Consider the following 18139-nt stretch of genomic DNA (forward strand, 5'->3'; position numbering starts at 1 on the left):
CTCCCAGGGCCCTACAGTCATGGCCATAACTTTTGAGAACGACACAAATATTATATTGTCACATGATGTGTCCCTCTGGTCTGTCAGATGTTTATCACATACAGAGATACAAGTGCAATCATATTATGGGGAGCAGAAGCTTTTATTGTCAGGTAGGAGGAGTTACTGCAGCGAGTCAGTATCTGCAGGACCTCTCCTTCTTCAGGACCTCTGCAATTCTCCCCGGCAGCTCTCACTCACCTCCTGCACCAGATCCTGACTGATCGCCGTCCATTCCTGCACAATCACTGCTGCATTCTGTCACAATGTGTTGGTTTGTGTTTGTCCTCCGTCTCTTGATGATTGATCACAAGTTCTCAATGGGATAAGATCTGTGGAGTCTCCGGGCCGTGGACCCAGAATCTCTGTGTTCTGTTCCCAGAGCCATTTAGTTCTCCCCTTTGCTTTATGGCCGGTGCTCCATCATGCTGGAGGAGGCATTGCTCATCACCATCTGCTCCTGGAGGGTTGGGAGAAGCGGCTCCTGGAGGACATTCTGGTCCCATTCTTTATTCATGGAGGTGTTTTTAGGCCGATTCCCTTGGCTGAGAAGCCGCCCCCCCCCCCCCCACATGAATGGCTGCAGGAGGGTTACAGGTGCAGGAGACAGGACTGGTGGCATCGCTCACCTTGTCTGCTCCCAACAATCGGAAAGGGGATTCATCAGAGACAATGACTTTCCCCCAGTCCTCAGCGTCCACTCCCTGCACCTCCTGCAGAATATCCGTCTGTCCCCCAGTCTTCAGCGTCCACTCCCTGCACCTCCTGCAGAATATCCGTCTGTCCCTGATGGTTTCTGGAGAGAAGCGGCTTCTGTGCTGCCCTCCTGGACACCAGGCCTTGCTCCAGGAGTCTCCGCAGTGTCACAGTGCGTGCAGATGCCTCACACCTGCTGCTGCCATTCCTGAGCTCTGCACTGCTGGGAGCCCCATCCCCAAGCTGAGACACTTGTAAGAGACGCTCCTGGCGCTCGCTGGTCCTTCTGGGGTTTCTGAAGCCTTTTTGGTAACAATGGAGCCTCTCTCCTTGAATCCCTTGATGATGCGATAGATTGGTGACTGAGGTGCAATCTTTCTCGCTGCGAGACTCTTCCCTGTTCGGCCAGTTTTGTGCAGTGCAATGATGACTGCACATGTTTCTTTAGAGATAACCATGGGTAACACAAGAGAAACAATGATGCCAAGCACCAGCCTCCTTGTAAAGTGTCCAGGGGTGTGATTGTTACTTAATCCTGACAGATTGTCCCCCAGCCCTGTCCTCATCAGCCCCCGCACCTGTGTTACTGGAGCAATCACTGACACCATGGCAGCTGCTCCTTTTATGGCGCCTGCAATGAAGTTGAAATGTGTTTTGGGGGAAAAAGTACATTTTCTAGGCAAATATTGACTTTGCAATGAATTGCTGTTAGGCTGATCTCTCTTTATACCATTCTGGAGAATATGCAAATTGCCATTATAAAACCTGGTGCAGGAGACTTTGGAAAAATTAACATTTGTATAATTCTCAAAACTTTTTGGCCATGACTGTAATCACAGGGACTTTTACTATTTCTCCTTTAGCCCCGGCTGGGGTGCAGTCTGGCCTCCCTGCAGAGGGCCAACATCTCCCTTTAGAAGGCCCTGTGCCTTTAGAACTACCAAAGGGACTCTCTTAAAGGGGCGTTGACCAGCCTGCATAGTATCCCGGACCCCCTGCCTTGAGGGCCATGCTCTCTGCTTGGAACGCCCTGTCAACTACAGAAGTCGCCTCCACAAGCTCAACAGCGCCCCCCAACATCTGCAGGTCAGTCCAGGTATAACACTCCTTCAACTGTCAGCAATGGAGAAGAATTGAAAGCTCCTGCGGTCATCATCCTGCGCTCTGCAGCAACCCCAGCTACTGAAGGTCAGCCAATTATCAGCTACTTCTGATTGAACATATTTTGCTGATCTATAAGATGTTATTGATCTTTATGTATTTATTAATTGATTACATCCCCAACTGAATTAATTGCTTGAATCTAATCTAAGAAAATGAAAAAAAATGTATTAATTATTTAAATAACTCCCTATATTGCGAGCTCCTGCCTATAGTGAGATAACTATGTGCAGGATGTTATATATCTGTGTGCTGCCGGTGTCAGTGCGTGCGCAGTCCCTGCCGCGCTGGACGCTCCCATCATTCTCCTTCCCTGACAGACAAACCATCCGACAGCCAGAAGAATGACGGAACTTCAGCAGGGAAATGACTTTTTACAACAATCTATCCTGTGAGCCCCATAATTTGTTCCTCATGGTGTGAACATCCTGGGGACGTCCTGTGGTCCCTTCTCTCCTGATCTCAGCAAGTCCTGAGGGATGAGGTCATGTAGAAGACGCTGTCAGTGCAGGAGATCTCCATGTCCATGTATGTGCTGCAGGCACCAGGATCCGTCTTACAGCCCAAGGTATAACATGGAGGGAGAGTCAAGGGGTTATATGCTAATTGTGAGCGCTTATATACAGCTGCTCACAATTGGCCGCCTCCCACGGCCACATATATAATCGTACAGCAGTAGGCAAATGGTTAAACAGGCGTCACCTCATCAAATACCTGGGGTCAGGGATATATTAGACACCGGATAGGGACAATATGGTCATAGATGGTCTTTTCCCACTGGATGGAACCAAAATCCAGATCCCAGATGTTCTTCTATCCCAGAATCCTGCTGGAAGGGAAATTCCCCAGAACCCGGAGATCACATGATAATTATGTAAGACCTTTCCATGTTTTGGTTTGTGAGGACAATAAAGTCCATGTCCCTTGGTGTTTCCTGCCAAAATCTTCACCAGTTACCAAGTCCCATATGAGACAATCCCTGAATATGGTCCCATGTATATGTGTGACCCGGCTGCATCCGTATAGTACGTGTCACTATAACTGGCTGCTGCGGTGACCATGTGTGATGTGATTTCATTGACATTTAATTTAATTCATCATCAATATACATAAATTAATTCAATTGGATGGAAAAAATAGAGATAATTTTCCACAATTGTAGTAATATTGTCCCTTAGAAATTAGATTGTTGTTCTTGGATACGACCACCACCGCTGGAGCGATTGCACAATGAATCAAATAGTTTTTGCATGTTGAATATCTCAAACTTTCTGCATGTCCCAAAGCCATCCTGTAAGTGCTAAATCCATGTGATCCGTCCAGCCTCAGTAGCTCATGTGTGACCACCACTGTCAGAGTGCGAGGGTGGTTGTATCCAAGGACAGCTATCTTGTTTCAAAAAGGACAGCTTGCCTACATTTATTGGAAATTATCTTCACATGGGTAATAATGGGTAAATAACATGTAATTGATGAAATGTATATGCATGGAAGATGGAATAAATTAAATGTGATTGCCCAGACGAGAAAAAAAAACTTTACATTTTTCCTTTCTATCTCACTGCTGCTTATTTTGGGCTATGGGGTCAGTCGGACGCCTTTCAGAGACAGAATAGACGTCCATCATTATTCCTGATGATGTTATCAGGATGAAAGTGTAAAATATTACAAGTTTCCTCCAGAATCGGATGCAGGAGATGAATTGTATGTAAAGAAGACAGAACATGGGGTCAGTTATATCTGCTTTATTATGTTTAGGGCATAACTAATCCTTATGCATTAGGTTTGTGTTTGCTTAGAGTTATTGGCTCCACCCAATGTCTGATAAGGCACGTTCTGCATATTTTTCGTCTCCTCTCTTCTCCTCGTCATATCCTTCTTCTTCCTCTTCTTCTTCCTCTCTTTTCCTGTGTAACAAGGTGACATAAAGTTAATGATACATTATAGTAATTGTGTCTCTGTAATGCAGGGAGCAGATACAGGAACAGAAGACAATGGGGCTCAGTTACTAAGGTCTTTGCGCCAGTTTTGTGTCAGACTTCATGCGTTCATTAGTGTAAACTGCCTGCACAGGAGATTAAGAAGTGTCTGCGCCACAATTGTGTCACACGCAACCGTTTTATGTCGCGGCTGCGCTATACCCGATGCAACCCAACTTTCTGCACTGAAGGGGGCGCTCCGGTCCTCAGTTGGACCGTGCGCCAGATTTAACCTGTAAAATCTGACAGAAATGTGCCCTCTGTCGTGGCAGTGCAGGGGGCACCAGATTCATGAAGAAACAGAAATCCTGACTCTGGCGCCCCCTGCACTATACACTGGACACTGCAGATAGTACACACTGGACTGTATTTGATAAGTTTGGGCAAATGAGCCCTAGCACTGAACCCTGCAAGGGCCCTACCAGTTTGCCTCGTGTACACTGGCTGGTACAGGACAACTAGAAGGCAGCCCCTCCCTACGCCAAAGTGCAAAACATGGACATAATGATGAAACAATACAGACAGGTAAGAGGCGATGAGTCAGAGACAGAGTCACAACAGATACAGCAGAGAAGTGTCAACTTCATAGAAACCTCCTATCTATCTCTCTATCTATTTATCTATCTCCTATCTATCTATCTATCTATCTATCTCCTATCTATCTATCCCCTATCTATCTATCTATCTTCTTTATGTAAAGCTTTCTGAATGTGTGTCTATTGATTTATCCATATGTGTATCTATCTTTCTCTATTTATCTATCATATTACTTAATATATTTCCTCACACATACATAAAACATACATATACACACACTTATATATATACATACACATATACACACATACATACACACATATATATATATACATCCCTCTAAGTACTTGTGTCATTATATACTATGAGCACTTACTCTTCTTCTTCACCGATGGAAAGGGAGACCAATCCAAGGAAAAGCACAAGGAGCAGGGATTTCTTCAGGAAAGTCATGTCTGATCTGCCAGAGATATTTATTATTAATAATAATATTAACCCCTTACAGGACTCCGCTCCTTTCTGTTTTTTACCTCCCTCTCGGTGCAGTAACTTTTCTGCACTTTGGTGCAGGGAGCTGTGTGCGGGGCAATTCTTTGGCGCATGCGCTGACATTATCATGTATATCATGCAGGGACCTATATGACGGCTTCATCATTTTTCATTCAAATATTCATGGATGGGAAAATGGCAAATAGTGGTATAAAATTATAATATTTTTCATTACAGTTTTTACAGCCGGGAATAAAATATTTTTTTTATTTTGACACCTAACATGAATTTCTCTGTTCCCCAACCCCGGCAGTGACAGGCGGCCCCCGCTGTGTATAGGGAGAGCCCGGCCCGGGAGCCCTCACCATACACTCCCCGCAGCACCAGGACGCAGCAGGAGTACATAGTGCGTGAAGGGGTTAAAGGATACCTACCATCAGAAATCTACCAAACAAGGTAGGTCCCATGGGAGGTTCCTACTATGGATCTCCCCCCCAATACTGTATGCAGCTAATATTAGAGTTTAGCCAAACCTTATCTTATTATTATGCAGATTATCAGTGCAGCGGGGGAGGAGCTGATAGATGGGATTGGCCGCGGCTACAGGTCATGGAGTAGCCTTTACTCCCACTCCACAGCGCAGCTACTCCACACCCAAGGAGCCACGCCCAATAATTTGCATAAATAAGATTTTTCTTAGGTTCGGCTAAACTCTCATATTAGCCCCATACAGTACGGGGATCAGCTTGACAGAAGGAACCTACCTTCACATCTATCTTGTCAGGTAGATCCCTGGTGGTAGGTTTCCTTTAAAGGAACATCTACCACCAGGATGAAGGATTGTAAACCAAGCACTGACATACTGGTGTGTGCCGCATTTGACAGGATTTGCTCTTCTTTTAGCTCCTTATGCCCTTGTTTAAAAAAAAAAAAAAAAAAAGGTTTAAAAATTATACAATTTCGGCTGAGGGGCTCCAGAATCTATAGGAATGAAAGGCCTTCAGGCTCATTTGCATAATTTACCCTCTGCCTGTCCTTGAATATCCCTGTAATTGATTATTTAGTGATCTATGGGCCACATTTATCACTTTTGTGCGCCTAAGTGAAATAGTTTCGCCTAAATTCTGGCGCACTGTTTTGCCAGAATTATCACTTTAATTTAACACAGTTTTGGCGCAGTTTAGGCGCAATGTTAGATTCGGGCAGTTACATGTGATCCTGCTACAAGCTCCTCTCTGCTTCTCCCACAGCCCAGAATGAAGATAACACTTACAGCAGCACCCAGGTGTGTGACACCCTGAACCCAGTGACCTCCTCAGCAGGGGCTTCTCCTGGAGGGGATCCCCCAGTGCTGGTCTCCTGCTGCACCCTGTAATTCTGCACACTATCCCCCTCAGACACACTGGTGATACTGTGCAGAATTACATGGGGGACACTTGTCTGTAGTATCTGCAACATTCTGCAAAGTTCTCTTCTCTCTTGCTGTGAGCTCAGGATTCTGCAGAATGTTTTGTAAATAGAAGGTGATGAACTGTAAATAGAGGCTGCAGCTCCTGTCTGCAGAGTATCTCATGTCTGTATTATCTGTACTAGTGTCTGCAGTGTATGTAATGTCTGTATTATCTGTACTAGTGTCTGCAGTGTATGTAATGTCTGTATTATCTGTACTAGTGTCTGCAGTGTATGTAATGTCTGTATTATCTGTACTAGTGTCTGCAGTGTATGTAATGTCTGTATTATCTGTACTAGTGTCTGCAGTGTATGTAATGTCTGTATTATCTGTACTAGTCTCTGCAGAGTATCTCATGTCTGTATTATCTGTACTAGTGTCTGTAGTGTATGTAATGTCTGTATTATCTGTACTAGTGTCTGCAGTGTATGTAATGTCTGTATTATCTGTACTAGTGTCTGCAGTGTGTGTAATGTCTGTATTATCTGTACTAGTGTCTGCAGTGTGTGTAATGTCTGTATTATCTGTACTAGTGTCTGCAGTGTATGTAATGTCTGTATTATCTGTACTAGTGCCTGCAGTGTCTGTAATGTCTGTATTATCTGTACTAGTGTCTGTAATGTCTGCAGTGTATGTAATGTCTGTATTATCTGTACTAGTGTCTGCAGTGTATGTAATGTCTGTATTATCTGTACTAGTGTCTGCAGTGTATGTAATGTCTGTATTATCTGTACTAGTGTCTGCAGTGTATGTAATGTCTGTATTATCTGTACTAGTGTCTGCAGTGCATGTAATGTCTGTATTATCTGTACTAGTGTCTGCAGTGTATGTAATGTCTGTATTATCTTTACTAGTGTCTGCAGTGTATGTAATTTCTGTATTATCTGTACTAGTGTCTGCAGTGTATGTAATGTCTGTATTATCTGTACTAGTGTCTGCAGTGTGTGTAATGTCTGTATTATCTGTACTAGTGTCTGCAATGTATGTAATGTCTGTATTATCTGTACTAGTGTCTGCAGTGTGTGTAATGTCTGTATTATCTGTACTAGTGTCTGCAGTGTATGTAATGTCTGTACTATCTGTACTAGTGTCTGCAGTGTATGTAATGTCTGTATTATCTGTACTAGTGTCTGCAGTGTATGTAATGTCTGTATTATATGTACTAGTATCTGCAGTGTATGTAATGTCTGTATTATCTGTACTAGTGTCTGCAGTGTATGTAATGTCTGTATTATCTGTACTAGTGTCTGCAGTGTATGTAATGTCTGTATTATCTGTACTAGTGTCTGCAGTGTATGTAATGTCTGTATTATCTGTACTAGTGTCTGCAGTGTATGTAATGTCTGTACTAGTGTCTGCAGTGTATGTAATGTCTGTATTATCTGTACTAGTGTCTGCAGTGTATGGAATGTCTGTATTATCTGTACTAGTGTCTGCAGTGTATGGAATGTCTGTATTATCTGTACTAGTGTCTGCAGTGTATGTAATGTCTGTATTATCTGTACTAGTGTCTGCAGTGTATGGAATGTCTGTATTATCTGTACTAGTGTCTGCAGTGTATGTAATGTCTGTATTATCTGTACTAGTGTCTGCAGTGTATGTAATGTCTGTATTATCTGTACTAGTGTCTGCAGTGTATGTAATGTCTGTATTATCTGTACTAGTGTCTGCAGTGTATGTAATGTCTGCAGTGTATGTATTATCTTTACTAGTGTCTGCAGTGTATGTAATGACTGTATATGAGTGCAAACAAACAGAGTGACATGTTAAAGGTACCGACTCAATATATAGTTTTTGAAAAAAAATCAGATATCTTTATTTAAATTCATACTACAGACAAGTTAAAAACATTTAAAAGCACCAACATGTGCAAATTCATGTCCTATGTAATCAGTCAAATATGTACCAACATCGGCTATTAACTGGTTTCATAATGTCTGTATATGGTAACATCTGTATAATATCTGCTCCCTCATGGGATGTACAGATCTGGTGATGGATGTAAAGGGCTCAGTCCTTTCCCTTCATGTCTCTTGTGTCAGTAGAATATCCGCTGCTATTGTAGGGTATAAGGGCGTCTAGTAGTTGTCCTGATGTAATGACATCTGTCTCCACAAGAGATTTTATACACAACATTTCCTTTCTTCCTTCCTTTCCTTTATCTTTACTTACAAATAGACAGAAAGAAACTGAGCAAAAGGAAATAGAATTTATCTCAGATAATATAAAGTATAACCTGCAACCATAAGGACATAAACCTAATGGAAGTGACATCAACTAAAGAGCAAAATACATAAAAGTATAAGAATAATAAGTAACAATTCCCACCTTGTGATAGAGAATGAGGAGACTCCAGGAGGACAGGACACCTCAGTATAGATCACTTCTAGGGATGAGGGTTTATATAGGAGACACTTAGGGGCTGGGGCCATAAGTCATCACCGATGCGTCCACCCGATCCCGGATCCTGGTGTTTACTGCTCTCATGCGCTTAGATGTATTGTGCGTCTCATGATTTATAATTCCATAATATTTTCCCAGACTGAGTACATACAAATATTATGTTATACTGACACCTGACAGATCTTATGACATTTGTCAGGACACAGTTTGTCTCCTCAGTTACTGAAAACATGTTTATATCACATAGATCAGGAGACTGGGGCAGAAGCAGAAAGATCTATAGATAATCTCATGTCCTTCCAACTTCCTCTTCCATCCCAAAAACACAACACAAGTCCTGGATTATGTGTCTGATCCTATGAAGAGGCTGCAGATATCTATAGGTGTAGCTCTGTTATATATAGTGATGAGCCGCAATGTTCAGGTTTGTAGCAAAGTACAAGTAATATTGTATATTCCTATGAGCCAGTATCCCCCCTGCCAAGGTGCACACAACCAATATAGTCCCAGTATTATTCCAGGGGAAAGGGGAGGGGACAGGGGTCCGGCCTCATATATAACTTATATCACTTCATATAAAGACAAAGTAACATGTATATAAAATGCTTCACTGCTCGGGGAAGATGAGGAATGTAAATCCCCTGTGAGATACAAGTCACTCCAGGAGCCGCCACTAGTTATTGTGCTCTGTCCCTTATTGTGTGGGACTAATAGGAGGGATGATACTATACTGTATGAGGAGGGACACATTTATTAGCGGCTCTTATATGATGTAGGACACTTAGATTCTGGGAATGGATCTTTATTTGTTTGTTGTTACTAATATTCTTTGTACTTTCAACAAAAAAGGAGAAACTGTTGCACTTTGAAAACAGACAAATCCATTGGTCTCATTGGTCTTTCTGACTTTTTCTGTCAGTCTTTATACATAAAAACCTTGTTGTATTGTTTTTATGATGCATTTTCGATGGTATTGAGTCACATCTGCACTGTGTACACCAATGCCATGCACGCGCACCGCACATCACATTTAGCTAATTTATATTTATATATATAAACAGTTATATTTATTTCTATAGGAATCCAGCACACAGTATCCCCTCCCCAAGTATATAGGTTGCCAGCACTACTCCCCCATAGTGCTCCCTGCGGCTCCTCTTTTTCCCTCTTCTATCTTCAGCAGTAGCGTGCCCCCGCTCCGGGTGCTCTGTCGGGACGCACACTATGATGTCATACTGTGAGCACCAGTGGAGGCCATGGAGCTGGATCACGCTACTGCTGGAGATAGAAGACAGAAAATGAGAAGCTGAGCAGAGCAGATCTCCAGAAGGTGAGTACTTTGTTTTTTTCTGGGGGCAGTGCAGTGCAGCTGGTTCCCCCGTTTCTTCCATTGCATTGAGCCAAGGGCCATCGCTCGCTGTGCCCAGTGGAAGAAACATGTTTGACGAGTGCTAGCCACGGGCCCCTACAAAGCCGTACAGACAAACCCCAGATTGGGTGGTTGTTGGGCTGAGCCCTCTCCAAAGACCTACAGCCGACAACTGACCTAGTAATACGTCAAGCGTGAGTGGTTAAGGGGCCAATTGTCTTCTTTCTATTCTCATCATTTTTTTTCTTTTGTTAGAAGGTTTATAGTTTTAGTAGCAGGTTCTCAGATTTTCTAGTGATTTGAAAAAAACTATATATTTTTTGACCTTTTAAAGGCTTATGTTGTACATATCGCCACCAGTAACAACATTTTATGAACTTAGAATCTTAAACTATGCCAATCCACATTTGGGACTTCTGTTAACCCTGTAATTCTTTCTCAGGAATCAAATAAAAATGGATTGTAAAGTTTTACATTTCAATTTTTATATAGGGATATTCACGTTTTTCCCTAACATTCAGAGGGTATTAGAGGTAAAAATACATCCCAAATGTTTTAGCCTGGTCCTTCATAATACAGCAATATCTGCCATGTGGATGTCAACTGCTGCTTTGCTGCACAGCGATGTCCAGAATGGGGTTAGTGCTATTGGGTTTTTGGCGGCCAATTGGTTAAAAATGTTATGTTACACAGACAACAGAACTAGAGTCTCTGTGGGAAGAGTCCCGGAAGAGGAGTCTGTGGACAAGTGGACCCTCTGGAATACCATATGAGGTGTAGATGGTTCTAGCCAACACCCAGGACTGGAATCTAAGTGGCACCTGGTCCTCACTAGAGCCCACCACAAAGCCAGATGCTCTTGCTGCAGCGGGGTGTCAGCAGGTCATTCCGCAGTGACAGCCAGGGAAACAGGGATAGCAGGACGCCTCCATGTCTTCAGGCGTCTGGAAATGCTGAAGATGAGACATGGAGGCGTCTGGAAACTCTGAAGACACACAGTAGAGACATGGAGGCGTCTGGAAACACTATCTCACGCCAGTACAGGAACAGCTTAGGGAAGCTTGGTATGGAAACCATGAAAGGCACAGAAGATAGGGCTTTCACTTACAGGAACAATTCTGAAGAAACAATGCTGAAGAACCAGCAAGGAAGGAAAGGAGGTGGCAGATTATAAGGGCGAGTCAGATTAGCCTGCGACAATCAGGAGGGCGCTGGCCCTTTAAGGCTAGGAGAGCTGGCGCGCACACCATAGGAGCAGGAGCGTGCAGCCTAGTCGACCCGGAAGCAGGCTCGTGGAAAGGTAAGTCCGTGCTGGGGGGCACCACTCCACACTGAGGGACATGGGTGTGCCCGTGATCCTTGTCGTGGATCATGGGTGCATCTGTGACAGTACCCCCTTCCCCCCCTTTTTCTTCCTCCTCTTCATAGTATCATAGTATATAAGGCTGGAAGAAGACGCAAGTCCATCAAGTCCAACCCTTAAGAATTAAATAAATGTTTTATCCCCATAACCCCTGACATTTTTTCTCTCCAGAAAGGCATCCAGGCCTCTCTTGAACATGTACATAGAGTCCGCCATAACAACCTCCTGCGGCAGAGAGTTCCACAGTGTCACTGCTCGTACAGTAAAGAACCTTTGTCTATGTTGATGGTAAAATCGCCTCTCCTCTAGGTGTAGAGGATGTCCCCTGTCTATGGTGATGGTAGAACCTCCTCTCCTCTAGGTGTAGAGGATGCCCCCTGTCTATGGTGATGGTAGAGCCTCCTCTCCTCTAGGTGTAGAGGATGCCCCCTGTCTATGGTGATGGTAGAACCGCCTCTCCTCTAGGTGTAGAGAATGCCCCCTGTCTATGGTGATGGTAGAACCTCCTCTCCTCTAGGTGTAGAGAATGCCCCCTGTCTAGGGTGATGGTAGAGCCTCCTCTCCTCTAGGTGTAGAGGATGCCCCCTGTCTATGGTGATGGTAGAACCTCCTCTCTTCTAGGTGTAGAGGATCCCCCTGTCTATGGTGATGGTAGAACCTCCTCTCCTCTAGGCGTAGAGGATGCCCCCTGTCTATGGTGATGGTAGAACCTCCTCTCTAGGTGTAGAGGATGCCCCCTGTCTATGGTGATGGTAGAACCTCCTCTCCTCTAGGTGTAGAGGATGCCCCCTGTCTATGGTGATGGTAGAACCTCCTCTCCTCTAGATGTAGAGGATGTCCCCTGTCTATGGTGATGGTAGAACCTCCTCTCCTCTAGGTGTAGAGGATGCCCCCTGTCTATGGTGATGGTAGAACCTCCTCTTCTCTAGGTGTAGAGGATGCCCCTTGTCTATGGTGATGGTAGAACCTCCTCTCCTCTAGGTGTAGAGGATGCCCCCTGTCTATGGTGATGGTACAACCTCCTCTCCTCTAGATGTAGAGGATGTCCCCTGTCTATGGTGATGGTAGAACCTCCTCTCCTCTAGATGTAGAGGATGTCCCCTGTCTATGGTGATGGTAGGCTTCTGCCTCTTGATGTATCCGGTTGCCAGTTGCGCAGCGTTTATCCTACGCCAGGCAGGGCCTGGCGTCGAAAAGAACGCAGCCGGCGACTTTTCACCTATGAAAAGACGCTGGCAGCGAGTGCGCAGGGACAGTAACGCCCCGCGCTGGCCCACTACCGGCCGGCCGCCCCCCCCCCTTCACGCCCCATTACGCCCCACTGGCGTGAAAGTGGCGGATTAGGGAAAATAATTGCAAAAGCTAGCAATAAGCTAGAATTTGCGATTATTTCAGGGCCTCTGCGCCACTGGCGGTGCGCAGAGGTCCTGATAAATATGCCCCTATGTCTCTATCATGAGAATCTATTCCTCTCTTGATACATCCCATTATTTTATTTGCTTTAGCAGCAGCCGTCTGGCTCTGGTCACTAAAATTTAGTTTACCATCCACCAATACCCCCAAGCCCTTTTCAGCTCCAGTTTTACCAAGTAATTGACCGTTTAGAACATAATTATACTTTTTGCTTCCATGGCCCAAGTGCATAACTTTACATTTATCTACATTAAACCTCATCAACCATTTCTCTGCCCACTCCTCAAGCTTCCACAAATCCCTCTGTAATGCTAAACTATCGGCCTCAGTATTTATTACTTTACACAGCTTAGTATCATCTGCAAATATTGAAACTTGACTGTGTAAACCCACTACAAGGTCATAAATAAAAATATTAAAAGAAGTGGCCCCAATACTGACCCCTGTGGCCTCCACTGGTAACGTCAACCCAATCTGAGAATGTGCCATTAATGACCACCCTCTGTTTTCTATCACTAAGCCAATTACTTACCCAAATACACAGATTTTCCCCTATTCCCAGCATTTTATATACCAACCTTTTATGCGGCACAGTGTCAAATGCCTTTGAAAAGTCCCGATATACAACATCCACAGCATACCCCAGGTCCAGTCTTGAACTTACCTCCTTGTAGAAACCAATCAGATTAGTCTGACAGGACCGATCTCTCATAAACCCACGTTGACGCTGGGTTATAAGGTTATAAGGTGAGATACTCAAGAATAGCATCTCTAACAAACCCCTCAAATATTTTCCCCACCACAGCAGTTAGACTCACGGGTCTGTAGTTTCCAGGATCGCTTTTTGATCTTTTTTTTGTATATTGGTACCACATTTGCTATGCGCCAGTCCTGTGGAACATAACCAGTCCTCAGTGAATCTTCAAATATTAAAAATAATGGTATGTCTATCATGGTATATAGTTCATGCAGAACCCGGGGGTGTATGCCATCTGGCCCCGGTGATTTATCTATCTTAGTGGTTGCGAGGCGGCGCCGTACCTCTTTCTGGGTTAACCTGGAGAATTTACATTATTCCTCATTGTGTCTTCCACCAGGGGATTTTCCTGGGTAAAGACAGTTGAGAAGGTTGAGCAGGTTTCTGCCCCCCAGTCAATATCTGGGTAATTGAAGTCCCCCATGATAAGTACTTCACCTTGCTTTGAAGCCGAATCCATTTCACTTATCAACATTTCCTCTGCTGCCTCCATTATATTTGGAGCCTTATAACAAACCCCTAGTAATATTTTATTATTCTTTTTCCCTCCCCTTGTCTCCACCCATAGGGACTCCACATTTGCGTTACTGATGTCATCTCGCAGGACGGGCTTAAGGCAAGAATTCACATATAAACAAACGCCTCCCCCTTTTTTATTTATACGATCCTTTCTAAAAAGACTATAACCATCTATAGTAACAGCCCAGTCATAGCTACTGTCCAGCCATGTCTCGCTGATACCCACTATATCATATTTCCGCTCCAACATCAAGAGTTCCAGTTCCTCCATTTTGTTTGTGAGGCTTTTGGCATTTGTGTACATGCACTTTATATGGTTTTCCCTGTCCGTATTCCTTTTGTTCTTATTCCCCAATCTCATTCCAGCCCCCCTTCCTCCCCCATGGACTATGACTCTTCCCAGCTCTCTATCTACACTGTCTATTTGCCCTGCACAAGTGTAGTTGCCCTCACCCCAGGTCTCTAGTTTAAAAACTCCTCCAACCTTCTGGCCATTTTTTCCCCCAAAACAGCTGCACCCTCCCCATTGAGGTGCAGACCATCCCTACTGTAGAGCCTGTAGCCGACAGAAAAGTCAGCCCAGTTCTCCATGAACCCAAAGCCCTCCTTCCTACACTGACTTTTGAGCCACTTATTTACCTCCCTGATCTCCCGCTGCCTTCATGGTGTGGAACGTGGTACAGGCAGTATTTTGGAGAAAACTACCTTTGAGGTCCTTGCCCTGAGCTTATGGCCTAAATCCCTGAAATCATTTATAAGGACCTTCCACCTACCTCTTACTTTGTCATTAGTGCCAATATGGACCATGACTGCTGGTTCCTCACAGCCCCTCCCAGTAATCTGTCAACCCGATCTGCAACATGCCGAACCCGAGCACCCGGCAAACAACACACTGTTCGGTATGCACGATCTTAGTGGCAGATTGCCCTGTCTGTTCCCCTAATTATCGAATCTCCCACTACCAGCACCTGTCTGACCTTGCCTGTGCTCCCATTACCCTTCTTACTGGAGCAGACAGTCCCCCGGTTGCTGGAGGCCATGTTTTGCTGCAGCATTGCTACCCTAGAGCTGATATCCCCCTCATCCGCCAGCCTGGCAAACTTATTGGGGTGCACCAGATCAGGACTAGACTCCCTACAACTCTTCCCTTTACTGTGCCTTCTACATGTTACCCAACTAGCTGCCCCCTCACTCTGCACCTCCATACTTCCCTCCCCACACCCATCTGCCCTAGAGAGTTTGTGCTCCAGATGCAGCAAACTTCGCTCCATATTGTCAATTGCCCGCAGCCTTGAAACTTGCTCATTTAGATCCAGAATCTGGGCTTCCAGATGAGCAATTTTCACACACCCCACAGAGCAGTATTCCCCCTCGAACGGCTGTTCAAGGAAAGCATACATGGCACAGGATGTACACCGTGTAGCAATGCCACTTATGGAGTCCATTGTTCTAATGGGGATTACAATAGAAATATGCACAGAAAGAAGAATTTACAGTCAAAGTAACACAAAATACAGCAGTTACCTGCTAAAGCCCCTCAAACTTAAGTCCCTTAAACCTAAGGGCACTGCACACACTTCGGATCAATGCACACTCGCCTCAAAGCTCGTACACTCACTTTTCTGATGCTTTTTTAAAGGTTATCTGCCACAAAAATCTGCTGAGCTCACTGCAACAAGATCTGGCTGCAAACCTCTTCTTCCATCTCCTCCAATTCTTCATGGTGACGGGACATCTAAGGAGTAGAACAGGGATCAACAGATGAGGAGACACCACATACATACCGAGGGAAGTCTCACCTAGGACCCCAAGGTGTCGGTGTCAACTAGATCTGCAACTGACACCATGCAGGCAGAGGTTTTGCTGTAGACATCTGGAATGTCCCTTGCCCTTGAGTTGGGCTCTGTCAACTTGTAAAGGTACCTCTGCGGACTGTGCAGCCAAAGGCAGAAATGACTCCTGGAAAACCAGAGACTGGAGCAGCTCTGGAAAGGCGGAGACTGGAGTGACTTCTGGGAAAGCCGGAGACTCTGGAGTGGCTTTTGATAAAGCTGGAGAATGGACTGGCTCTTAGGAAGCCGGAGACTGGAGCGGGGTCTGGAAATCCGGAGACTGGAGTGGTTCTGGAAAGGCGGAGACTGGAGTGGCTGCTTGGGAGACCAGAGACTGGAGTGGCTCTGGAAAGCCTGAGACTGGAGTGGCTTCTGGAAAAGCTGCAGGCTGGAGTTGCTCTTAGAAAGCCTCAGACTGGAGTGGCTCTGGAAAGCCAGAGGCTGGAGTGGCTTCTGGGAAATCCGCAGACTGGAGCAGCTCTGGAAAGACGGAGACTGGAGTGGCTTCTTGGGAAGCTGGGGACTGGAGCGGCTCTGGAAAACCTGAGACTGGAGTGACTTCTGGAAAAACTGCAGACTGGAGTGGGGCTTGGAAAGCCGCAGACTGGAGTGGCTCTGGAAAGCCGGAGGCTGGAGTGGCTTCTGGAAAAGCCGCAGGCTGGAGTTGCTCTTGGAAAGCCTCAGACTGGAGTGGCTCTGGAAAGCCAGAGGCTGGAGTGGCTTCTGGGAAAGCCGCAGACTGGAGCGGCTCTGGAAAGCCGGAAGCTGGAGTGGCTCTTTGAGTGGCTCTGGAAAGCCGGAGACTGGAGTGGCTTCTGGAAAAGCCGCAGGCTGGAGTTGCTCTTGGAAAGCCTCAGACTGGAGTGGCTCTGGAAAGCCAGAGGCTGGAGTGGCTTCTGGGAAAGCCGCAGACTGGAGCGGCTCTGGAAAGCCGGAAGCTGGAGTGGCTTCTGGGAAAGTCGCAGACTGGAGTGGTTCTTTGAGTGGCTCTGGAAAACTGGAGGCTGGAGTGGCTTCTGGGAAAACCGAAGACTGTAGCGGCTCTGGAAAGCCGGAGGCTGGAGTGGCTTCTGGGAAAGCCGGAGACTCTGGAGTGGCTTCTGGGAAAGCTGGTGGGGGGAGCGGCTTCAGTAAAGCTGCAGCCAAACAAGGCAGACATGGAAGCCGACCTCGAAGTCTCAGGGGTTCAAGCAGACATTGCAGCGTGGAGGCAACTCTGCCTAGTTGCTTTTCCCGGAATGTGAGCAGGTTGGACTGCTATACGGCCACTCCTGAAATAACAGCCAGCAACCGAAGAGAATCCTTGGCGGAGTTCCTTATGCTGGCGGAGTCCATCGCCAGATCTTGCTGTTACGGTACACAGACAACAGAACGAGAGTCTCTGTGGGAAGAGTCCCCGGACCGGAATCTAAGTGGCACCTGGTCTTCACCAGAGCCCGCCGCAAAAGCAGGACGATCCTGCTGTGGCAGGTTGCCACCGCGGGGCTAGCCACACCCGTGGAACGAGCTGGTGGCACCCCGCCACAGCAAGACCATCAAGCTTTGCGGCGGGCTCTGGTGAACACCAGGTGCCACTTAGATTCCGGTCCCAGGTGTCGGCTAGTACCATCTGGGGGTGAGGGGAGCTAATCTTCTTTCTATTTTAGCTCAGCGGGACTTAGCAGCAGCAATAACAGGGAATTAAATGTATAGTCAGAAATTAAAATGAGTCAGCGATTGAGTGAGGTGTAGATGTCTCAGGTTTATTTGTAGGAATCCTCCCTTTAGTACGCTGAGGCTAGCCACTAGGGAGAAAGAGAACCTCTCACTTAGGGGGATAGAGAGTACTCTACCTAGGGGGAATAAAATAGGGGTGTTCTGGGACACCCGTGGTACATCTCTGAACTGTAACGCTCTGACTAACGGGCATATGAATACCGAATAGACATACTGGGAGAACGTTGATTTACTGACTATAACATTTCTGACCAAATTCCATTTACATAAAATGGCTGCAGTTCACTCCTACTGTTAATTTTAAAATTACTCTTTTGGATGAATAAATATCCATTTTATGTATATGAATAAAAGTTAAATTTTGGTGACTAATGGGTACAGCTGTCCCAAATGGACAATTTCTTCTCTTTTTGTAAA

At 45.5% G+C, this 18139-nt stretch overlaps 1 protein-coding gene across 1 annotated transcript; it reads right to left on the reverse strand.

Moving 5' to 3' along the window:
• Window positions 1-3625: 3625 nt before the first annotated feature.
• On the reverse strand, window positions 3626-17341 carry LOC140117109 (uncharacterized). The gene is made up of 5 exons (XM_072133543.1): window positions 17270-17341; window positions 16098-16702; window positions 15793-15909; window positions 4788-4871; window positions 3626-3802 (listed from the first exon to the last, which is right to left on the reverse strand). Exons 1-5 carry the CDS (start codon window positions 17339-17341, stop codon window positions 3697-3699), a joined length of 984 nt encoding a protein of 327 aa, XP_071989644.1. The 3' UTR covers window positions 3626-3696.
• Between the last annotated feature and the right edge of the window lie 798 nt (window positions 17342-18139).

The sequence above is a fragment of the Engystomops pustulosus genome, chromosome 2 (assembly GCF_040894005.1).
Source record: "Engystomops pustulosus chromosome 2, aEngPut4.maternal, whole genome shotgun sequence".
Taxonomy (NCBI): domain Eukaryota; kingdom Metazoa; phylum Chordata; class Amphibia; order Anura; family Leptodactylidae; genus Engystomops; species Engystomops pustulosus.

Excerpts from the sequence above, each read along its gene's own strand:
- LOC140117109 (XM_072133543.1), bottom strand. The coding sequence starts at position 17,341 with ATGGACTCCGCCAGCATAAGGAACTCCGCCAAGGATTCTCTTCGGTTG. Across the intron at positions 16,703-17,269 it reads CTGTTATTTCAGGAGTGGCC|AGCCACTCCAGTCTGAGGCT; the intron begins GTATAGCAGTCC and ends CTGGCTTTCCAG. Across the intron at positions 4,872-15,792 it reads TTTAAAAAAGCATCAGAAAA|ATCAGACATGACTTTCCTGA; the intron begins GTGAGTGTACGA and ends TATCTCTGGCAG.